The 25,075-nt window shown below is 41.0% G+C and overlaps 1 protein-coding gene across 4 annotated transcripts in view; it reads left to right on the forward strand.

The window, feature by feature from the left end:
* The window catches only part of RAPGEF5 (Rap guanine nucleotide exchange factor 5), a 228,238-nt gene that overhangs the window by 191,730 nt on the left and 11,433 nt on the right, over nucleotides 1–25,075 (forward strand). For all 4 annotated transcript variants that reach the window (XM_048838363.2, XM_048838364.2, XM_048838365.2 and 1 more), the window contains exons 17-24: nucleotides 4,552–4,701; nucleotides 7,465–7,562; nucleotides 9,287–9,409; nucleotides 12,505–12,683; nucleotides 16,806–16,896; nucleotides 19,332–19,382; nucleotides 20,493–20,580; nucleotides 23,967–24,031. In XM_048838363.2, the coding sequence (XP_048694320.1) occupies nucleotides 4,552–4,701; nucleotides 7,465–7,562; nucleotides 9,287–9,409; nucleotides 12,505–12,683; nucleotides 16,806–16,896; nucleotides 19,332–19,382; nucleotides 20,493–20,580; nucleotides 23,967–24,031 (845 nt within the window). The remainder of the gene's footprint in view (nucleotides 1–4,551; nucleotides 4,702–7,464; nucleotides 7,563–9,286; nucleotides 9,410–12,504; nucleotides 12,684–16,805; nucleotides 16,897–19,331; nucleotides 19,383–20,492; nucleotides 20,581–23,966; nucleotides 24,032–25,075) is intronic.

Below are 25,075 nucleotides of genomic sequence, written 5' to 3' on the forward strand. Positions count from 1 at the left end.
GATGTTATGGTGATGTGTATGTGATTTGGATGGCTAGCTAGGTAAGTTAGATAAATGGATTGATGGAGGAAGACTAGAGAGAGCCACTCTTAGAACTTCAAAGGTGAAGTTCAAAATAAGCAAGGTGGAAGATCTGAAGTATACAGAAAGAATTATGATTCTTCTGATCCTGAAAGAAAGGAAGCAAAAAATATCAACAGCTGAGCTTGAAAAGGAAAAAGAGAGAAGAGGAAACTTGTCTTCAAAGTATCCAAAATAAAAGTAAAGGAGTACTTGTGGCACCTTAGAGACTAACCAATTTATTTTAGCATAAGCTTTCGTGAGCTACAGCTCACTTCATCGGATGCATACTGTGGAAAGTACAGAAGATGTTTTTATACACACAAACCATGAAAAAATGGGTGATTATCACTACAAAAGGTTTTCTCTCCCCCCACCCCACTCTCCTGCTGGTAATAGCTTATCTAAAGTGATCACTCTCCTTACAATGTGTATGATAATCAAGTTGGGCCATTTCCAGCACAAATCCAGGTTTTCTCCCCTCCCCCCCTGTGATGAAGTGGGACTGTTCTTAATGTTTCCTCTGAATAGTGTGGGGGTGCCTCAGTTTCCCCTAGGCAGTTCTTAAGTATCTAGGGGGTGGAGTAAGGGTGTATGATCATTGCAGAGCCCTAGAGGGCATGTGTGTGCAGGAGTCTGGACACAGAGAATGGCCGACACCCTGTTTCCTGGCAACTGATGGCCTGGGCCCTTCCCCCCCTGCAAGGTGAGAGCTGAAGGGTTGGAGAACAAAGGAATCCGGTGACCACCTGGCCCGGGAAAGGAACAAAGCCCAGAGGAGGAGGGGCTGGAGGGGGTTTTCAGTTTGGGGCTGGCTGGGACATGGAGTGAAGTGCAGACGTGGTTGTCTGGCTCACTGCCCCCCAAAATGGACCCAGCTGAGGGGTCCCGTTCTCTGCACCTGCAAGCTCTGTTTTAGACCATGTTCCTGTCGTCTAATAAACCTTATTCCTGTCGTCTAATAAACAACTGCAAAGTTGGGGTGCAGGACCCTCTGGCTTCCCTAGGAGCCCCGCCTGAGCGGACTCGCTGGGGGGAAGCGCACGGAGGGGCAGAGGATGCTGAATGCTCCGAGGTCAGACCCAGGAAGGTGGAAGCTGTGTGAGCTGTGTGTCCTGAAGACAGGCTGCTCACAGAAAGGCGACTACCCCAGAGTCCTGACTGGCTTCATGGGGAGCAGTTCCAGAGCATCGCCCAGGGACTCCGTGACAACTGGTGGCAGCGGTGGGATGTACTGCACCCCGTGGATGGCGCTTCCTGCAGTAAGTGACTGGGGAGCAGTAACACGAAGGGGAATTGCCGAGGACCAGGCCTGCTGAAGGCTCAGAAAGGAGCGGTTTCGGGGGGCGGTTAACCCCTGGGAGTGTGTGACCAGCGAGGACTGTGCAGTAATGGGGTCCCCCTGGGGACTGCAGTGAGCAGTCTCAGGGGCGGAGGAGTCTGCAGCTCGACCCTGGCAAAGAGGTGGTGACCTCGAGAAGGGCTGGCACACTAGGGGTTCTCCCTGGAAACCGTGGGGAGCTGAGAACACACGGGCCTGTGAGTCCAAAACAACTTGGGAGGAGCGGAGTGATGGCCTGTCACCGTCTCCTTAAGAAGGACATTGTAACCCTGTGCAAAAAGAGAGGGTTGAGCATTGGAAAGTTCACCAAAGCAGAGTTAATCGTGCAGCTGGAGGAGGATGACCGCTCTAAGGAACAGATTCCTGACCCCAACTGGGGCTATAGCAGGATCTGGGAGCAGCTGGAGTGGGAGCCAGGCATCGCCAAGACTCCTGTCCCCGACCAGACGGGGGTCTTCACGATCGGGTTCCCCATCGGGGGATCGAGACAGACGGGATTGGAGCTGAGTCCGAGAGAGCAAGAGGACTGTGGGAGACAGCGAGAGCCCGAGAAAGAGCTGCAGAAGCAGCAGCAGCATGAACTGGCGGTGGTGGGGCGGAGAGGCCTAGGGGACCTCCCAGGGGTGAGTGGGGATAGATCCCGGGGGGCCAGTTCCGCAGGGAACCTCGAGACTAAATTGCTGCCCCTGGTTAAGGAGGGGGGGGGTGGATGCCCACCTCACTGCCTTTGAGCAGGCTGGCGATTTGAACGAAGGGGACCCTGCGGAAAAGCCCCGGTGTCTAGCTCCCTTGCTGGGTCCCAAGGCCATAGACTCCGTCAGCCAGATGGTTGGGGATATGGACAGGCTCCCACTCCTGACCCCAACCTATATGTCTGTGTGGAGTTTCCTGGGGCCAGGCCCCTCGGACCTCCAGTGGGAGCAGAAGGTGATGGTCAATGGGGAGACATTCTTGGGGTGGCCAAAGGGCATGGGCTGCATAAACCTTCCCACATGCGGCCTGCGAGTGCTATCGACCACCCCTGACCTAAGGGAGGGTATGAAACTGGAAGGGCCTGGTGTAACTCCTACCAAGGAATGGGAGAGATGCTGGGGCATCCATGGGAACGTTGGTGGCTTCGAACTTCCCCAGGTCACCGGCTAAAGTGACCCCGCTCAGTTCGATCTCGAAGGGGGGAGAGATGTGACGAAGTGGGACTGTTCTTAATGTTTCCTCTGAATAGTGTGGGGGTGCCTCAGTTTCCCTTAGGCAGTTCTTAAGTATCTAGGGGGTGGAGTAAGGGTGTATGATCATTGCAGAGCCCTAGAGGGCATGTGTGTGCAGGAGTCTGGACACAGAGAATGGCCGACACCCTGTTTCCTGGCAACTGATGGCCTGGGCCCTTCCCCCCCTGCAAGGTGAGAGCTGAAGGGTTGGAGAACAAAGGAATCCGGTGACCACCTGGCCCGGGAAAGGAACAAAGCCCAGAGGAGGAGGGGCTGGAGGGGGTTTTCAGTTTGGGGCTGGCTGGGACATGGAGTGAAGTGCAGACGTGGTTGTCTGGCTCACTGCCCCCCAAAATGGACCCAGCTGAGGGGTCCCGTTCTCTGCACCTGCAAGCTCTGTTTTAGACCATGTTCCTGTCGTCTAATAAACCTTATTCCTGTCGTCTAATAAACAACTGCAAAGTTGGGGTGCAGGACCCTCTGGCTTCCCTAGGAGCCCCGCCTGAGCGGACTCGCTGGGGGGAAGCACACGGAGGGGCAGAGGATGCTGAATGCTCCGAGGTCAGACCCAGGAAGGTGGAAGCTGTGTGAGCTGTGTGTCCTGAAGACAGGCTGCTCACAGAAAGGCGACTACCCCAGAGTCCTGACTGGCTTCATGGGGAGCAGTTCCAGAGCATCGCCCAGGGACTCCGTGACACCCCCCAACACACACACAAACCCACTCTCCTGTTGGTAATAGCTTATCTAAAGTGATGACTCCAATTTGCAAATGAATTCCAATTCAGCAGTCTCTCGCTGGAGTCTGGATTTGAAGTTTTTCTGTTGTAATATCGCAACTTTCATGTCTGTAATCCCGTGACCAGAGAGACTGCAGTGTTCTCCGACTGGTTTATGAACGTTATAATTCTTGACATCTGATTTGTGTCCATTTATTCTTTTACGTAGAGACTGTCCAGTTTGGTCACGCGATTACAGACATGGTCAAACTGGACAGTCTCTACGTAAAAGAATAAATGGACACAAATCAGATGTCAAGAATTATAACGTTCATAAACCAGTCGGAGAACACTTCAGTCTCTCTGGTCACGCGATTACAGACATGAAAGTTGCGATATTACAACAGAAAAACTTCAAATCCAGACTCCATCGAGAGACTGCTGAATTGGAATTCATTTGCAAATTGGATACAATTAACTTAGGCTTGAATAGAGACTGGGAGTGGCTAAGTCATTATGCAAGGTAACCTATTTCCCCTTGTTTTTTCCTACCCCCTCCCCCGTCCCCCCAGACGTTCTTGTTAAACCCTGGGTTTGTGCTGGAAATGGCCCACCTTGATTATCATACACATTGTAAGGAGAGTGATCACTTTACATAAGCTATTATCAGCAGGAGAGTGGGGTGGGGGGGAGAGAAAACCTTTTGTAGTGATAATCACCCATTTTTTCATGGTTTGTGTGTATAAAAATGTCTTCTGTACTTTCCACAGTATGCATCCGATGAAGTGAGCTGTAGCTCACGAAAGCTCATGCTCAAATAAATTGGTTAGTCTCTAAGGTGCCACAAGTACTCCTTTTCTTTTTGCAAATACAGACTAACACAGCTGTTACTCTGAAACCTGTCAAAATAAAAGTGTTAGAGATTACCTGCTCTGCAGTAAATATCTACAGGAATTCTAACTGTATGTTGGTGAAGCACTATACTGTTCTTTATTATGTCCTTGTGATTTCCCAGGGAGAGGAGGAAGGGAAAAATGATGATGTTTGTGTTAAGAGGTTCGTGTGCCTGTAGGTCAATGTACTGCAACAGTAGCTCCTGCTGTCAAAGATTATTGTCAAACAGAATAACAGCCAAGGCATTGCCACAGTTTGGTTTGTGAAATTCTTCCACCTCCTAGTAGTATATGTCCTCATCTATTTATGGACATTTCTTTCTTCCTTTGTGCAGTTTTCTGCCGTGTGTATATAACAGAACATTCCTATGTCAGCGTAAAAACTAAAGTATCCACTTCAGCTCAGGAGATACTGAAAATTATAGCAGAAAAAATCCAGCATGCAGAGGAGGACCTGACTCTGGTTACTGTCACATTCTCTGGGGGTAAATAATTTTCACTCATCTAACCTTTTACTGTATCTCATGTATAAAAACATAGTTGAGATTTTCAGGTGCAAGGATGTAACTGTTCCAGTATGAGTCCACAGCTGGATGACCATAGTAACAATAAGGAGCTGCCTACCAGAGAGTTGTTTCCATGACAACAGCTAATTCTTGGGTACAGTAGGTTATTGCATTTCCTCACCCGGATTGGAGTGCAAAGGACTTTCATTGATTAGAAATATGTTATAAGGTTTTTCCACAGATAAGCCTCCTAGTTTCATATTTAAATGAACTTGGGAAGGTCTTGAGGTATGACTTGCCTTAAAATGAGGATGAGTAGCATTGTGTGCTAGAGGGATAAGTTATGAATTTTCTGTAATGGGTGGATGAGGGAATGGTAGAAAATGTGTAAAATGTTGCTATTTGAAGCAACCCAAGTAATACTTTCTCTGATTAAAGGCTGTTGGGATTATCCTAATTTGTAGCTTTTTTTTTCTTCTTATTTTAGTCATTCTTGCTTAACAAAGAAAGGTTTATTTTCTCTTTCAAGGGAGATCACACAAATCACAGGCTGACACTATTGATCTATTTGACCTGCCTGGCCCCATCATTTCCTTTGGTGTCTGTCAGATCTTAAGATCTTTGGGAAGCTGTTTTGCTTATAGTTTGGGCCCTACCAAATTCACAGCCATGAAAAATGCGTCATGGACCGTGAAATCTAGTCTTGTGTGCTTTTACCGTGTACCATATAGATTTCACGGGGGAGACCAATGTTTCTCAAATTGGGGGTCCTGACCCAAAAGGGAGTTGCAGGGGGTCACAGGATTATTTTCAGGGTGTCACAGTATTGCCACCCTTACTTCTGCGTGGCCTTCAGATCTGGGTGTTTGGAGAACGGTGACTGTTTGCCGGGCACCCAGCTCTGAAGGCAGCGCCCTGCCAGTAGCAGTGCAGAGATAAGGGTGACAATACCACACCATACCACCCTTATCTGTGCGCTGCTGCCTTCAGAGCTGGGCGGATAGAGAGTGGCGGCTGCTGACTGAGGGCCCATCTCTGCAGGCAGCAGCGCAGTAGTAAGGGTGGCAATATCATACCATGCCATCCTTCCTTCTGCACTGCCACTGGTGGCAGCTCTGCCTTCAGAGTTGGGCTCCCGGCCAGCAGCCGCTGCTCTCCAGCTGCCCAGTAAGTAAGGGTAGAAGTACTGCAACCGCCCCCTACAATAACCTTGCAGCACCTCTCACACACTGCACAACTCCTCTATGGGTCAGGACCCCTACAATTACAACCTGGTGAAATTTCAGATTTAAATATCTGAAATCATGAAATTTATGATTTTTAAAATCCTATCACCTAAAATTGACCAAAAAGGACCGTGAATTTGAGAGGACCCTACTTATAGTATCCCTTGTTACTCTTAGTGAATACAAAGATGGTGATTTAACTAGTTGCATAACAATAAGAAGCTGGATCTACAAAAGAGGCTAATGAATAGATTTTAAATGTATGGGCCAGGTCCTCAGCTGGCATAAATTGGTGTAGCTCCATTGAAGTTGAGGATCTAGTCCTATATGTACTCACCTAAAATGGATAAATACAATAAATTATGGCACATTAATTTATCTCATTCAAAACATAAGGTCAAAGTGTCCCTCCCCACCCCATGCAGATCCCAAACAAATTTTGTGCAGGGTACCCATGCAAGTGTTGAGGGGATGGCATCCTGCCCCTGCAACCCAGAGCCTGCATGAGGAGCAGCCATGCTACCACATTTAAGAGGGAGTTTTGGCCAGCAGATCCACATAATATCCAAACATACTTGTCATGCCCTTGCCTGTGCCCTAACGTGCCTGAAGTGCCTTCTTAGAACTGCAAAACAACAGTGGTTCTGCTGCTTTTCAGGTCTTGTGCGTCTGTGTAACTAGGAGGCAGGATTTGCTGCTAAATAATAACGGTGATAACTTCATTGCTAGCTTTGATAGCTAAAGAAAACCAGCAATTCATAAATAATGAAGCATAGTATTATCTAACAGCCTATATATGCTTGTTTCTAGAGAAAGAACTAAAATAATAATCACTACTACTTGTCTGATAAATTTCAAAAGGAATTAAAAACCAACAATAAGAATGTCACTTGTTCAATAACATTTGTAAGCCACAAATTGTTACCTCTTCTCCTTGATTAATTCATTCAGTGCTATCAAAACTAAGGTGTCCTGATTGTTATACTATCAGTAGCATGGTCTGTGCATAACTCCCATGTATTTCCCTTTTCTGGTTGTTATAACATCTGCATGAGTTAGAGATCTGCTGCATCTTTTGTTTGTGTCAGCAATGTAAATGTTAAAGATGTAATTTTTATTAAACCACTTGATTAAATAAATGAGGATGTTTTCATTCAAAATGATTTCAAAACTTTTTACTCCTTATAAATAGTGGTTCAAATGTAAATGTATCATTTATTACTAAGGAGCTGAAAGCACTTGTGCAGATTGGCACAGACCTGAATAATTCAGCTTCATGGACATCTTGCTTTGATTGTATTTACTGTACGCCACATAGATAGTGGTATCTCGAGCCTGGTGGATAAATGGGAGCAGGTTGAATAAATCATTAAATACTACGTACAATACTCGGTTACAATTGCGAAAACAAATTTTCCTTGTGGCATTTGTTTACATGTGGAACTTGGTTATTTATGTAGCATGTAGACTTCTATTCTGAGGCTTCTAACTTTTTTTTAATATATATATTTTAAAGAAAAACACGAACTACAACCAAATGACCCGGCTATCTCAAAATCTCTCGAGGCAACCAGTCGGATGTTTGTCTACAGAAAAGATCTGACTGAGACTTTGGTAAGACTGTATGATCTCAAGCTGTATAATGGTCGACTTGTCTGATTCCAAGTCTAAGCCGAGTAGTTTTTCAATTATAATGATACTTTCAGTGTACAATTTATTTTTCCAATTTCCTTAATAAAACTTGTCTGGACTTATTTGCAGAAAGGCAGCTGTAGCATAAATAACTGCCAAAGTCTCTTTCTGTAATTTATTGAGCTAATTGTCCCTTTTAAAATAAATGTTCCTGAATTTGAGTGTCTTTACTAAACAGCAGTGGAATTAGTTAATGTGTCAGATAGGCTTAAGCTTTTATACCCGTTTAAAGGGTTTGGTCAATTCATTGACATTTGTTAAGAGAGAAAAATTAAAAGTCAAATAGTGCTTGGTCCATGTGCAGGGATGGAAATGGGGTGGGGATGGAGAGAGCCAGCGTAAGGAGCCTTATTTCCTTGTGCCTCTCAGCCACTTTTTAGGGCCAATGCATAATAGCCTTTTTCATGCTCTGCTGCGTTCAGCATCTGTTCCTCCCTAGGATGGCTACTGCACAAAGAGGCTTATGTCTGCCAGGGGAACTAGGCAGACCCGCAGAGTGAACCCATGCTCCTAGGTGCAGTCCCTCTCAGAGTATCTCTTGGGGTGGTGCTACTATACACCACCTGCAGTGTAGACCAGCACCTGTCAGGCACAGTTAGGTCCTCGATAAATGAACTTTTCAACAATCTTTTGCCGACATTGCAACTATGTAGAAACAAGTGTATGAGTATTCCAACTGCTGTGGTACATTATCAGTATAATTAGACTTCATGAATTTGTCCTATGCAAGAGAAATGTCTAGTTGCATTTTACTGGATGAGCTGACATGCTGTTATCATCATGTATCTTCCACATTGTTTGCAGACTGTTAGCCACCTTTAAAAAATGTTACTAGCAAAACGTCCCCAGCAAGCGATAAGCAATCTAGTTTAATTAGTTACAGAGAGTTTTGTGGAGGGTTTTAAATTTTATTTTGTATCTGTCAAAAAAAAAGCACTAAAATGATGTCTCAACTGATCAAAATCAGCTTTCATCTGGGCAGACGACTTTTGCCAAATTTCAGACTGATGACATAAAAATGAGAGAGAAACCTTTTTGAAAATCAAATTTACAATAGCAATGGCAAATGATCCTCAACTCCAGTGGTCTTAATGAGTTCCACAGTAATACGCTCAGTAATTTTTGTGAATTAGGCCTCACAATTTTTTATTGCTGCCTGACAGTTGCACTCAAAGTAAGCCATTTTTCATCACAAAATTGATGGTTTTATGTAACTTGTAAATGTGCGTTCTGGGATGCAAGTACATTATATGTATATTCTGTACTATAAATCTGGTCTGTTTCCTTACTGGAACTCACCATAACATTGTCTTTATTTTTAATACAAAACTTACTGGAGCATTATTTCTGATAACAGGCCATAGTGAGTCCAAGGATTTTACTTTCATTACGCTGTCTGCCTGGTCAGTGTTTTATAATCATGTTTTAGAGAGAGAGAGGGCCTAATGCAATAAGAAGACATTGATCACGTTCTGTTTGTTAAACAGGCTGTAACTCATTGAAGGTGGACAGTATGATGAAAAAATTAAGTGCACTCAGGGAGATTACTTTCTCAATGTTGGGCTTTTACTTCAGTGCAGTAGCTAATTCAGGGCAGAGCATCTGCGAATTGCTCAGGATCCTTTTGTTTCTGTCCATTGACTTAGAATCCATATGCTGAAAATGAGGAATCACTGCAAAGGTCTGTGAGAATTTTGGGAATTAACACCTGGGATCTTGCCTTAGAATTAACATACTTTGATTGGAGTCTCTTCAATTCAATTCATGAGGTAAGAAGCAGTAGCTTTAGTGTTACTGTATCACTAATTGTCCAAGTTGTTGTGGGGTTTTTTAATCAAAGGTACAAACATGAGTAAAATAAGTCATTAGAAGTTAGAATATAGGCTACAGATGGGAAAAAGAATGTATCATTTAAAATTCATGCTGAAAGGTCTACTCTGTCTTTCATGTAGAGGAAACTGATGCAACATCATATCATTGTCATGACTTTGCAATGTCCTGATGTTGCATCATTATGTTTACGTTGTAACATAAGTATCACGACATCACAGTGCATCAGTATCACTGAGTGGGGAGAATATCACATTAGCCCCAGAAGATGTTTTGGCAACCTTTGATAGCCTGTAAATCTGTCCAGGAAAAATTGATGCATACAACTTCCCTATGTTGGGGCATCTTGTGTTTTCTTTGGTCATATGTGAAATTTTAAAATTGTATTGTTTTATATCTGAAAATAGAAAAGTAAGAAAAGTCTGTCTTTTGCACATAGTAATATTTCATTAAACGTGACTTTTTGATTGAGATCATAAAAGCCATACAGTATTGGGGGGCGGGGGGAGGGGTGAAGTGTACACAGCCACATCTCCTCTGGAAGGGACTCCATTAATTTGTATCAAGTTATCACTTTAAGCACAATGTAACCTGTGATTTTAGCAAAGCCACTACATGCCAACCTAGTGTGCAGGACTTTAAACTGGATTCAGAGGGGGCAGGTGCCAAAAATCCACAAGTAAGCATAAAAAAGGGCTAGATGGCTTGGGGAGGGGATGGAGGAACATGTAAAATTACTATAGAGCCATAGGTCTTATTATCTATCCCTTTCTTAATGATTCCCAACGTTCTGTTAGCTTTTTTGACTGCAGCTGCACACTGAGTGGATGTTTTCAGAAAACTATCCACAATGACTCCAAGATCTCTTTCTTGAGTGGTAACAGCTAAGTTAGATGCCATCATTTTATATTTATAGGTGGTATTATGCTTTCCAATGTGCATTACTTTACATTTATCAACATTGAATTACATCTGCCATTTTGCTGCCCAGTCAACCAGTTTTGTGAGATCTCTTTGTAACTCTTCGCAGTCTGCTTTGGACTTAACTATCTTGAGTAGTTTTGTATCTGCAAATTTCGCCACCTCACCTCCTTCCTGACCTCAAACCTTTTTGATGTCTATAGTGAAACCACTTCCTCCCTTTTTTCCCCCTGCCTATCCTTCAACAAACTATATCCCTCTATACCAATATCCCAGGCATGAGACTTATCCCACCAAGTCTCTGTAATGCCAATTAAGTCATAATTTATGTCATGGACTAATACACAGGAAGAACTGGAAGTATTTCCCATACTCCTTGTATTTGTATATATACATTAAGAAGATGAGCAGATTCCCCTTCTAAACATAAGAACAGCCATACTGCGTCAGACTGAAGGTCCATCTAGCCCAGTATCCTATCTTCCAATAGTGGCCAATGCCAGGTGCTTCAGAGTGAATGAACAGAACAGGTAATCATCAAATGTTCCATCCCCTATTGCCCATTACCAGCTTCTGGCAAATAGAGGCTAGGGACACCATCTCTGCCTATCCAAGCTAATAGCCGTTGATGGACCTATCCGTCATGAATTTATCTAGTTCTTTTTAGAACCCTGTTATAGTCTTGGCCTTCACAACATCCTCTGGCAAGGATTGGTTGACTGTGCATTGCGTAAAGGAATACTTCCTTTTGTTTGTTTTAAACCTGCTGCCTATTAATTTCATTTGGTGGCCCCTAGTTCTTATGTTATGAGAAGGAATACATAACACTTCCTTATTTACTTTTGCGACACCAGTCATGATTTTATAGACCTCTATCATATCCCCCCATAGTCGTCTCTTTTTCAAGATGAAAAGTCCCAATCTTATAAATCTCTCCTCATATGGAAGCTGTTCCATACCCCTAATAGTTTTCGTTGCCCTTTTCTGTACATTTTCCAATTCCAATACGTCTTTTTTGAGATGGGGCGACCACATCTGCACACAGTATTCAAGATGTGGGCGTACCATGGATTTATATAGAGGCAATATGATATTTTCTGTCTTATGGTATAGATTTAATTGGTCCTGTCTCAGTGCAGGGGGCTGGACTTGATGACTTCTCGAGGTCCCTTCCAGGCCTACATTTATGAGATTCTAAAATTGCACAATCACTTAAGGCCCACTCCAATGCCCCATGTGCCTTTCCACTGACTTTAATGGGCATTGCAACGAGCCCTCTAAAGCAGTGCTACTCAAAGTGGTGGTCCGCGGACCGGTGCTGGTTCGCGAGCCATCAGCTGCCGGTCTGCACGCACATTGGAAAAAATATTGCCGGTCCCCCACATCAGATAGCTGGAGAAGCACTGCTCTAACGCACAGTCCTGAGTAATCCAGAAGTCTCATGGGAATGAGGTGGATGGAGGAAATAGGGCCAGTGCAACAGAAATGTCAAAATCAAAATAGTAGTGAATCATCAACTGAAAAGTGTGGTGCCCCATTGAGAATAAGAGGAAGAATGTGACATCTTCCATTGCCTTTCATCTTAGATCTGTTCTCTGAGCTTTCCTCTAAGTTCCATTTAGAAACTTAGAAGTTCTATTTAGAAACTTTAAAACTACAAATGGGTGAACTTGTTCAGAAAAAAAAATAAGAGCCTTTCCCTTGCTCCCTGAAGCATTCGCTATTTTTAGAATCAAATCTGAAATGAACTTTTTTTAAGGTTCTGGGGAAGTTCAGATGTGAGTTTTTTAGACAAGCTAAAAATGATTAAATGTTGAGAGAGACAGACTATTCTTGTCCTATTTCCAGCTGTGACCAGAAGTAGAGCTGCAGGAAATCTCATAAAAACACTTTTATGGCAACATTTCCAACCCACATGCAAATTAAAGAGGCTCTAAACTCCAAACCAGAACTTTGAACCATTTGAGATTAACTCATCACTGATTAAAATACCCCTTATAAATAGCAATTATTTCTTACCTAATCTATTTTTCTAAAATATATTTAATTTTAGATCATTTTAACTTCATTTACAGTTTTAAAAAGCCCTAATAATCCAATAATTGTGTTCCAGCAAGAGCTGATATACTTCACCTTCAGCAGACAGGGCAGTGGTGAAAACACTGTGAATCTTAGTCTTCTGCTTCAAAGATGCAATGAAGTACAACTTTGGGTAGCCACAGAGATACTCCTCTGCAGCCAGCTCTGTAAACGTGTACAGCTAGTGAAAAAATTCATCAAGATTGCTGCCCAGTAAGTAACTAAAGTTGAAACTGGAATCCTTCAATGAACATCTTTTATCTTTTCATTTGTGGGGGGAGAGAGACAAAGTGGTGAAAGGGAATTTGTTGTTTATTATCCCTTGTCTTTAAATGTTTAGTAAGTGTGATGTACACATAAAATGGTCTATAAATAACCATATTTAAACACTGGCCAAACCCAAGCATAATGCAGCTGTATGCTGTACAAGTCTTCATATATATATATATGGCTGTTCTTTGTATCAAACAATGATGTCATGGTCTCTTGTGTGTTCTCTTCTAGCTGTTTAGTTTGATCTGTGAAGATCAAAGTCGCAAGCAGATATCACACAGGAATGCACAGGCTCCCACTAAAGACTTGTCATGACATTTGGCCACTTTTTCAGTCAGTTTTCCATCTATCTTTCTCGAAGTGTTTACAGCCTTTCTTGATAGTTGCTCTCCATTCAAGTCTTCCTCTTCAGCTCAGCCAATGCACCTACAACATGACCTGCAAAATTCAAGCTATTTCATCATCTTTTGATGAGACCATCAAACTCATTTGCAATGTTAACCTTAAGCCCATACCTCCAGAGATGAAAGACTACTCATACTGAGCTATTGCACAGTCTATTCCTCTTGAGTGCGCTTAATTTAACAAAACTGTTATATTATTTAGTTACTTACATTTGCCAAATTTTAACTGAGAATACTGGATGGGCCATTCCTGCTCCATTACTAGCCTTTATGGTGTGCCTGTGGAACATAATACAAGTAAATACTGTACATGGAGAGTTCATTTTGCTTTAATCACGCCTGTTTTAGCAACCAAGGGAATGAAGCTATTGAAACAAATGCAGCCATTCTCCTCACCTCTATCATACATTCGTATGTATGCAGTATGTGAATATTCATGTTAATAGAAAATGTATAATATGTTCCCACATCTATCCCTTCACCGATTGACTTGATTTAATTTGTTCCAAGAGAGGCAATTATATAGAGAAGGCCATTCTCTGCTAAACCAATGTCTTTGGTGAAGTGCATTCCATTAATCTAATATAATGTACTTAGAAATGCAATTTGTTTTGGTTTGCAAGTTTTGTGCTATCCAGCAATGCATTCATTTCCAGGCTTATCAATTACTAACTTTGTTCTTATTCTGTCTGAAAGGATTGATTTCATGTGGCTCACTGGCTTCCCCGGTAACACTAATTTGTATTCCTAGAAGAGTTTCATTGCTGTTTCTCATGAACAGGGATATATATGCCCCCTAGAGTCAGACATTGCTATGTCTGAGTTAATTCCATCTCTTTTAGGGGAATGTGAAGTTAAAGTTGCAGAAACCAAATATGGTAACTGGCAATTAATTTTTTTAATATATAATGCATTTTATATTTGCATTACTGATGTGCTCATCATTGTAGTATCTAGGAACCAAAATATAGATGCAGAGATGAGCTTGTACTTCATTCAAATGCTGCTCTAATCAGAAAAGTGACTCTCAAAAAGCAGCATTATAGGGTTCCATTTTTCTTGTATCTAACTAACTCCCAGAACAAATTGGTGCATGGGGAAAGTTTGGGGTACAGTGGGGAGGGGAGTGGCTTGAGCTCAATGTGCTCAGGCTGCTCTAACTCTTACCAGGGCAGAGAGCCATAACCAGCTCTCTGATTGCCCTCTGTTCCGCTGCTCCCAGATGCTCCCAGATGCTGAATGTAGCAGAAAATCTGACCTAACATCTCCCTGAGCTCCAGCTGGGTCAATGAAGGGCCATAACTTAAATCCCTGTGTTTGGTGCTCTTACACTGCACTGCTGAGTTCCCTAGAAATACCCAAAATAGATGAACAGGAGAATTTTATTTTAATGTCGACAAATGCAAAAAGTAGAGAGAATGTTGTAAGAACATTGATTCCTACACTTTTACAAATTAGAAATTCTACCCAAAAATTAATGTTAACAAAGAAAGATGGAACCACTACTCTGGTTATACAGGAGAATTGTAGAAGCAATATTTAAGGAGAGTAGATGAAGTAAAGGGAATTATTGATCAGTTAGTCTAATATAGATGCCAGGTTATTTTCTTGAGGAAATAAATCTGTATGCACTTAGAAGTAATCCTCTTGATGAGGGAGAGAGAGAGAGAGAGAGAGAGAGGTAAGCATGCATTTGGAAAGAACAGATCATGACAATTGGATATAATTACAAGTTTGGTAAGCAAAATAGTACAGTGGACATAAACTCTGATTCAAAATTCATTAAAGTCAATGGAAGATTTGTAAAAACCAAAAGCATGAGACATTTCCTGCCATGAAGAGTTTAAGGCCATTCTAAGGCCTGGATCATGCAAACACATAGGATACGTCTACACAGCTATAACAGACCTGTTGGCCCAGGTTAGCTGACTCGGGCTCACAGGGTTCGGGCTGTGGGGGCTATAAAATTGCAGCATGTATGTTCAGGTTGCAGCCTGAGCTGTGAGACCCCTAAGGGTATATTTACACTGCAGTGTAAGTCCAGGGCTACTAGACTTGAGTTAGCAGGCTCTGGGTTTGTTAATCTAGGGCTTGAGTGTCTAACTCCAGGTTAGGAATTGTTGGACCTAGGGGTCCCGTGTCTATACTGTTATGCAGGCCCAAGTCCAACCACCCATATCCCGGACTTCCTAGTTCCCTCCCAAAATGTGACCACTCTAGCTCTTTGTGGTACAGTGTGTGAAATTCTCCACCAAACTTGACTGTCAGAGGACAAAAAAAGTCTTCCTGTGGGATTGTGGAATACACTTGGCAGACTCCCAGAGCACTAGTCCCTTTCGGTGGCCTTTACACTGCAAAGCAATTGCACTTGAACCCTACTCTGGGTCCTGCCTTGACTCAGGCTCAGAACCTCCCCGCCTGTGTGGTCCTCCTATTACCCTGGGTCTGATCTCTGGGTTAGCATGACTGGTGTGTACACGAAACGGGTTAATCTTGAGCCTGAATTAAAACCCTGGGTTTACATTGCAATGTAGACATACCCTTAGGCACATACTTAACTTTACTTAAATGAGTAATCCCATTGAAGACAGTGGGACTACTCATGTGATTAACGTTAATTTAAGACACAATCCCAGCATATCTAATTTTTATAGTTGAACTTCAGATTCAGTCTTGCTTGAGAATCTGCTTGAGAAAGTGGAATGATACTGTTTGGATAGCATACTATAGTTTGTGATTACATTTTGCTAATTGGTTAAAAGTAAATAGGGAATAATCATATATAGTAAACATGAAATTAGAGAGAGGTATCTAGCTGAATTTCACAGTTATCAGTAGTAGGGACCAATAGTAACTAATAATTAATCTAGAGGGATATGTAAACTGAACATTTGCAGACAATAACAAATTGAGGGACTGCAAATACATAGGAGGGTAGAGAGAAAATACAGAATGACCTAAAGAGTTTACTGTTATGTGCAAACAACAATAAGGAGAGATTTAATTTAGATAAATGCAGAGTAATTCAACTAGGGAATACTAATACAAACCAAAGAACTATACAAGAGATTGTTTAAGAGCAGCATTGTGGAGGAGGTCCTTATGTGATAATAGATGACAAATTAAAGGCAAGGTCGAGGTGTGATGTTGCAAAAAATACATCTTATACAGGATTTGTGTTTATAGAGGAGTAGCACATGAGAAAATAGAAAAGTAAAGGTAGAAACTGTCCCCACTCCATTTATATGCATTTCATTGGTAAGGCCAGAATTCAAGTACTGTGTACAGTTTTCCAGTATTTTCTGGTGGGGGGAGTGGGGAATTGATAAATTATGACAAAGAAGGATGACAAAAATGAAAAAAAGAATTGCAGGCCTTGACTGGGAAGAGAAATGAAGGGAAATGAATATGTATAACTACAGAAAAGATGATAAAGGAGGGTGAAAATATTTGTATAACAACACAATAGAGGGCAAGGAATCATTCTGTAGGGTAAAGGACTAGTAATCGTTTCAGTGTAGAGGACAATCTTGTAATAGTGCAGGAAAGTTGGACTTGATAACCTGGGATATCTTTCCATCCCAATTATCTATTATTCTCTGAGGAGTGGAAATCAGAGTGTAATGTCCATTTTCTAAAAAATATTATTATTCTACAGCTGCAAAGCCCAAAGAAACCTGAACTCATTCTTTGCCATTGTTATGGGTCTCAACACTGCATCTGTCAGCCGGCTGTCTCAAACCTGGGAGGTAAGCCATGTCTTTGTATCTTTTCAGTCTTGTCAAAACTATATTTTGCACAAGTTTTTGATGGTGGTTTTTTTTTTTTTTAAGATACTAGCTCTACATACTGAAATCAAGTGTGAGGAAAATGGTGGTGGTGGGAGGTGTCAGTATATAGATGTCTACATTACCTGTAAATGCAGACTACCTGAGAATACTAGTGGATCTAAATCTATTCTTGCAGAAATTTTAAATAAGGACAAAGCAAAGAGAGGTATCCAAGATCAGATGAGTTACCCATAAAGGTCCAGAAATTATTATTAGTACAATTTTGAACTATGGTGGAGAAGACTAGTTAAATTTAAGTAAGGAATGGATTCCAAAGAAACAGAATCATTACATATGGAAGAGTTTCATTTAAAATTTTACAAAATAAAAAGAGACCCCCATAAGGGTAACCTTCGATTAAACTCTTGCCCAGTTGTTTATTTTAGCAACAAGTTTAGGAAATGGGAAATGAATAAGTAACATATTTAAAAACCTAGATTAATGGTTAAAGAAGCTACAAGTTGCCAAACAGAGGAGGGGATATTAAGAGGGGGATTCCACTGGGATCTGTGTTTATACTGCTGCTGTTTCCATCAAAATAAATTACTGAGTGGTAATACCAGCAAACTAATTATATTTTCGGATTACCCAAAATCAGGGAAGTGTTGACTGGTATTACAGAATAAACCACAAGCAGGTGATAATCCAAAGGATTTGAATCTGTAATGCAAACAAGAATACAGTGCCTGCAATGGGCACTGTCAAAAATACCCTCAAGCACAACCAGCAGAATTCAAACATCAGAAAGGGGCTTATACTCAGCCATATTAAGAGTGAAGTCATCCCCTCCCATACAAAATAACATGGAAAGAAAAATGAACTGTATATGTCAATGACTAATGCTGTGGGGAAACAAGAGCCAACAATTCCCAGTATGGGGAGGAGCTTGTAGGAGCCCAGAAAGGCAAAGGGTAGGAATCCAGTAAATGATTGGATGGCTCAAAATCTTCAGAGAAATCTGAAAATCTTGGGGCATCCGCACAGAAAGTGAGCCACTCTGCATTACTTCCTAAACCACCATTCCCACCAGCAGTGCTGCTCACTCAGGAGCTAAACTACCATTGCCTACCTGTTGGGGCCTGCGTTCATCCCACTCTTTGAGGGGTAAGGTAAAAAGGTGTGGACTGGGAGTAAATACTGGAGAAAAGGTACCCTGCATATCTACTCTGGAGCAGCAGAACTGCAGCAGTTTTGCTGCTTTGGAAATGTGTTCTGTGCTTCTGATGTATTTCAGCCTCTAAGAATAAAATGTGTTGTTTATCTGAACAAGTACAATACTTATTAGTGGATCAGCAATGGATAAGGTGTCTTTCTTATACACTCTGTGTGTGCATGTGAATAAATATGATAAAATACACACACAGTTTTTTTCCTTTTTGAAATGTGTGTAGCTACAGTTGTTTGCCTGGCATTCTTTAAATTGGCAAAATTTTACTACAGAAAAATTTCAAAATCCAAAAGCTTGTATGCATCAGTAATTTGAATTCTAGGAAATAGAGAGCAATGCTTATAAATTAATCACAATTACTTATTCATGCAAATTAAGTCACCTAAGTTCAAGCAGCCAGTTATACACCAACCTATGCTGAATATGCACTTGCATTCTTAAATAGATGGCTGCATTCCCAGGCATGCCCTACTATTTTTGTGCTCAATATAGTGTGTTTTAAGGCATCTAACTTCCTCTGGTTGAAGATATTAAAATCTGCGCAAGTGCAATTCCACATGCAGTTCTTTTAGGTGTGCAGTTGCTAGTGTTTTAATCATACAGCAAGGTACATCTTTTAAAAATTGAGAGTATAATCCTGCAAAATTTACTCATGTGAGTAGTCTCAGTGGGCCTGATTCTCCTCCCAGTTACATCAGTGTATATCAGGAGTAACTGAGGTTAGTGTGAGACAAGAATCTGCCCATTGACTTGTAGGATTGGACCCTGAGCCCACATTTTAGGAAAAGAGTTAGGAGATTATTGAAATGGCATCTGAATTATTGAATATTTAAATTGTCAGCCTGTGTTGTTGTTTCCATCTTCACAAATGTATTAAGACAAATGGGGCAGACATGGAAGTTAGTGAGGAAGATGAAAACAGATGTTCAGAAGCAATTTTCATAAAAGAATCATGACTGTGTCGAATCTCAAAAGGCAAGACTGCTAAATCTAATACACTGGTATAGCTCTAAACATTATTCATAGCTGCAGATTTCAGTACTGGGAAAAGAATGATAATTGACTGGGGAAGTGGCTTGGTGCTATTTGACACTTCACACATGACAGACAATCTCAGAAAGAAAAACTGTATTTTTCTGCATATTTGATTTATTTAGTCCCATTTTCTTTTTCCCCCCGACCTCAGAAAATCCCTGGGAAGTTTAAGAAACTCTTCACTGAACTTGAAAGTTTGACAGTAAGTACAGTGCTAGTACCAGAAAAAATTAGCTCCCCAGTTGTTCCCTCTCTAACTTATTTCTGGTGGAACTGACTGCCATTGTCTAAAATTGAGATTGCCTTTCTCTGATCATGGTTTGCCACAGACCGCACACATCTCAGTAGTGCTGCAGTGGTCTCAAAAAAGAGTAAATACACTAATTCTCCTGGACTTGGCACAGGGGGGAAATAAAGACCCAAAGTCTATGCTTGGTTTTCCGGGTGTAAATCTGGAAGTAATTCCATTGCCATGGTAGCTAATCACCAGTCTCTTGCTACCCAACCAAAGATGTTCAGAATCTGTCATTTATTTTTTTGTAATAAGAGTCTGTAGAAAGAGAGAATAGGCATGAAAAGGGGGGTGGGGGAGGAATCAAAAGTTTAAAGCCAGACTTTGCCTCCCTTACTTCTGTTGTGAGATACTCCTCAGCATGAGTATTTCCTTTGCCTTTCCTGAGGCTAGCAAGGTTACCACTGAATTGAGTAAGAATGGCAAAATCTGTCCCTTAATGATTATTTCATTTTTACATAATTATCACAATTGGAATTCTTATACAATAATTACATGTCCTCAAGTTAGAAATGTTTATAAATATAAACTTAATAGTATGTACTATTTTAGAATTTTAGAGTTTTAGAATTACAGTACTTACGTTTCATAGAACCACTCAGCTGCCTGCTGTTATTTTGTTCTTTAAGATATCTGATATGTGTTGTATTGTTTAATGAGTTAATTTTTCACTGGAAAAATGGCACTTGTTAGGACCGATTCTGTTCGATATTAAATTGATGAGATTAGAGGTTATGTGGGAAAATTACAGAACAGTCAAATGGTGAATTTCTCATATAGCTATCTCCTATTTTAGAACCATTTCATGTACAGGAATATAATCATTTCTATTTCCTTCATTGTTTACATTTCCTATTCAGTTTAGTAAGTCACCTCTCCTAGGAAACCTTTATCTACCTCATTTCCCAAAGAACCTTTTATATCTAAATCACGTTCAGTTCAGAAGCCTATAATGGATTTAGAATTGCTCTTTTTATAACCTATTGATTTTTCTCTTCTATTACTAAAATGATTTTGCAGGACCCTTCTCTGAATCACAAAGCCTATAGAGATGCATTCAAGAAAATGAAGTCTCCAAAAATTCCTTTCATGCCCTTACTTCTGAAAGGTAATGTTAAATCTTATCTGCCCTTTTTTGCCATGTAATTCCATCTACAGAAATTTGTAGTGGTTAGTTACTGTAAGTGTAAGGTGATTTTTCCCACATGTTGTTTCATGATAAGTATAGATATAATATGTATGAGACTTCAGTAGCACTTGCTTTGGATAATAAACAGTTGCCTTCTAAAAAATAGGTAAGAATCACATTTTTTTTCAAATGCTTTGAAACTTTAGAGCCTTCCCAGTCACCTACTGATAATACAGTCCCTCTGAGCTGTGAGTGTGAAACCTTGGGGCTAGAGAAAATAACTTGCGTATCTCTTGAGTGGCACCACCTGGCTGTGGATGATACATGAAAACAACATTGATGGGTACCAATGGGAGAAAAGTCAAACGTTACTTAGCCAGAGGAGAGGTTATGATTGATTTAATGGATATTGAACTGGATTTAATTGAGATCAGAATCTCTCCCATTTATCTATCAAACATACATGGTGCTTATGAATGGGGAGGATTTGGGAATCAACCCCTTTCACCCTGTGAATTCTGAGAAAGACAATGAACTATTCAACATAGTTAAGTAGCCAATTAAGTGGCAGGTATTTCAAGTATCCTATCATCTTGGATTCATTTATTATTAATCATCTTGTCTTTGATCATGACAAATTCATTTGATGTCCCTGTATTCCAGAAGTGTTCTCTTTAGTACATTCATTAAAACCAGGTTACAGGTGCATACATGTAAAATGTTTTCAAGGGAAAATTCTCCAAACAGGCTGAAAATGTTTGGGAGTTACCAGGTCCCTAGTCATCTGAGGGGTTTGTATATATACAGGATAATTTTAGTTTTGTTGTCATGATATATTAATGGATGACAAGATGGGAGTTCTTAAACAGAGAGGGTAAAATCCGGCTGATTTTTCAAATATTTTATAAAATATTTATATTTTTTATTATATAAAAATATTTTATAAAATCCAGTGTTTCACCCTTACAGCGTGGCTCAGATGCAATTTTCTGCTCCACTGAATTTATCTAGGCTCTTAGCTGTTGGCAGCAAAGCTGTGTAGTCTTCACAGAACAAGTACAGAATTGAACTCTCCTGGCTTTTCTGTTTTCAGTGCAAAGCCTTTCTTTGTTAGCACTGACAAACATAATCTAACTGTTTTTTTTCTTTTTTCTGTGATCATAAATTTATGTAGCCATTTAGGGACATGCTTGGTCCTCATGTAGGTGTGCAGTAAGTGCAAGGACGAGGGGAGAGGAAAAGGTGTTTCTTTAGCTCGTTCTTTCTCCTGCATGTGAGAAGTAGTCAGAATTGCAGTCCATGCATACAGGAACTGCTCCCTCTTTACTCCCTTGGGAGTGCAGTGTACCCCAGAGCAGACAGGGAGCTGACGAGGGCCATGTCCCACTCACCTCCTTCTCACTGGTCCATTGAGTGGGAGCAGCATGCAGAGAGGAGCAGCCTGCACAACATGAATGAGTGCAGTAGTAGGTGTGCTTGTCCTACTCACTAAGAAATTCAGGCAGGCATCCTGCTTCCCTGAGGCAGAAATCATCCTAGTGCTCTCCTGGGGGTGGGCAGCTCTACATCACTAACACAGGGTGCTCTGCCTTATAAATTCTAGCTCAGAATTTTTTCCCAGCATATAAAGCAGTTAGAATTTCCATTATAAGTAATTACAAAATCCCCTTCAGGCTGATACCTGAGAGTGAGTTTTTGAAACAAAAGGAAGTAAATCAATTTGACTGTTTTTATGTTCTGGGATTGTCAAAAAGAAAGATGTTATTGTTTCAGCTGCAGATTTGCAATCCTATAATCTAATTGCATTGGGACTGATGTTCTCCTCCACCTACACTGGCAGAGGAGACCAAATGGGGCAGAACAGGGATGGGTTGTTCAGATACCACAATAGTGAGCCATGGTACATAATGGCAGGCAAATTGGTTTGTTGTCCTTTTGCATGGCATCTCACAGCATTCCATGGAAAGATACATACAATGCAATTACTGAGGACTATTTGTTAATTGGAAAACATGGCCATTACCTTCGGAGTGTTTTTGTGACATCCCATCATCTTACTAAAATGGTGCCACAAAAGCATCTTATCACTGCAGGCACTAATATGTATGTTTCTGAGGTAGATACTCTTCATGATCAAACCAGCAGTTCTACTATATGGTCTTGCGACTGCTATTGTCTCTCCTTTTTCTCTGAAGTTACGGTTTCAGTGTGAATTTAACTTAGCAACAGTTGTGTTGCCTCTTTCCTTCCTTTTATATACTGCATGCAGTTTGCATACTGGTGCCAAGTATAGTCAGGGCCGAATTTACACCTTACGTGCCCCTAGGCACAGCACCTTCAGCATCCCTCCTGCCTACAGCTGACCTTCGTGTTTTCCGTAAAAAATGAAATGAAAAGAAATATGTGGTAATTTAAATATTTATTCAATAAAATACCAAAAAAAATACATATAATTAAAACATAACCCACTTTTAACTTTTAGGAACCCCCTAGAATGCTGGTGCCCCTAGGCATGTGCCTACTGTGCCTAATTGGAAATCTGCCCTGAGTGTAGTCCTATACCTCCCACTGATGTCTTTTTTTTCCATTAAAAACTCTCCCTAGTACTGCTTTGTGGAACCAGAAATAACTGTTTTACTTCCAAAGAGCTAAATCTTGGCATTTGCTGCAAGGTGATTTTTGGCTTAATGGATTGTATTTAATGTTTGTCTGTCTCTTTATGTGCCCATCGCTGTAGTAGACTTTCATAGTAATCAGGTGTGTGCGGGTGGAAGGTGTTGCAGAACTACCTACGGAAAACAGTTGTCTCTACAACCTTTTTGTCCCCTCCTCCTGAAGAGAATTTATTCAGCAGAATTCTGTGTTCATGGATCTACCACAGCCCTGCCTCAACCACTCTAAAATCTCTAGCTGCTCAGATAGATTCACCGTGTGCAGGGAGGGAGGGTGGAACCCATGCACCGACAATTACTGCGCTCCCCTTCCCACCATCAACCACTGTACTTTTGATTTGAGCCCTGGACAGCACAGTGTATCATCTGTCTTGTTTGATAGAAAGAGTGTTATTTGGAAGTCCCTAGATTATGTTTAGTGAGTAATAAATTCACATTCTGTACTTGAAATTTCCCTTGCTTAATGTTGCCATAAAGGTGCACATTTTCTGGTTTTTTTTTAATGAAAGAACCAATGATAGTTGTTTGTGCCCTGTAAGTAACACAAACATGTGACATTGTCGCAATACTTATGAGACTGTTTTGTTCCTTATTTTGTTATTCCTTTGTCACCATTCCATTCCTTTGTATCTAAAACAACTGAAAAAATGTCATGACATTTAATAATATAGTATCTCTTTTTAAACTTTGTAGATGTAACGTTCATCCATGAAGGAAATAAAACTTTTCTGGATAACCTTGTCAATTTTGAAAAGCTGGTATGTATATTTTATCTTTTACAACTTCCTCTTTTTTGTGGAGAAATCCATCTCTCTCTCTCTCTCTCTCTCTCTCTCTTCCCCTTCTCCCCACCTCTTGTGTTAAATGTATCATGCTGTGATAACCAAGCACAGTATCTCTCAGCCTGTTCAGTTCTCTCCATGAGCTTCACCAGCTCCCTCACAGCATCATATTTATCCTTGACTAACGGTTTGTCTATGGTGGGGTAAAGTGCACTAGGGAACCTTTATGCACACCAGCAGGGTCTAAATGGACCAACTAATGCACAACACATTAGGTGTGCTTTACAAATTACACACCTGTAGCGTGCATTGCCCCACAATCTAAACAAGCATAAGTTCTCAAACTGTTGTTGCCTCTTCTCCCTGCTCAGCCTCTTCTCAGAGTTTAGTTTCCCTTTCCCTCCCTGCCCTCCCCCAAGGTATGCAGCAGCAGGTCACCCCAATTTAACAGTCATCACTAATTCCAGTTATTTTAAATGAAAGTAACTTTATGATTTGGGTCGGAGCTAAAGAGGAAGAATATACACAATAAAAGCTCAATATTAATACAGCTAAATAAATCTTTATGTAGAGGGTAGTGCATTAGGCTTTTAGCTTAGGCCAGATCTACACTAGAAACTTCTGCTGGTATAGTAATGTCACTTAGGAGTGTGATTCTTTACAACATCTCTGTACCAGCAAAAACCTTAGTGTAGACACAGTTATATTGGCGGGGAAAGTGCTTTTGCTAGAATAGTTTATTTTATTTGAGAGACTGGTATAAGTTATACCAGAAAAAGCACTCTCTTGCCAGTATAAGATGTGTATGCTCTAGGAGGGTTTGCTGGAATAGCTATACCGGCAAACCTTTTCTAGAGCAGATTAGGCCTTAGTTACATTAGTATGGTTAAGCATGATACAAAGTGTACATATTGGAGTTTCATGTTTCAGCAAAATATCATCAGGCTTGTCCACCCTTTAGGTATGTGATATGTGTCAAAAGGTGATGAGGCATATCTCTCCTTCTGATCTTAATCTTTT

Source organism: Caretta caretta, chromosome 2 (genome assembly GCF_965140235.1).
Source record: "Caretta caretta isolate rCarCar2 chromosome 2, rCarCar1.hap1, whole genome shotgun sequence".
Lineage (NCBI taxonomy): Eukaryota > Metazoa > Chordata > Testudines > Cheloniidae > Caretta > Caretta caretta.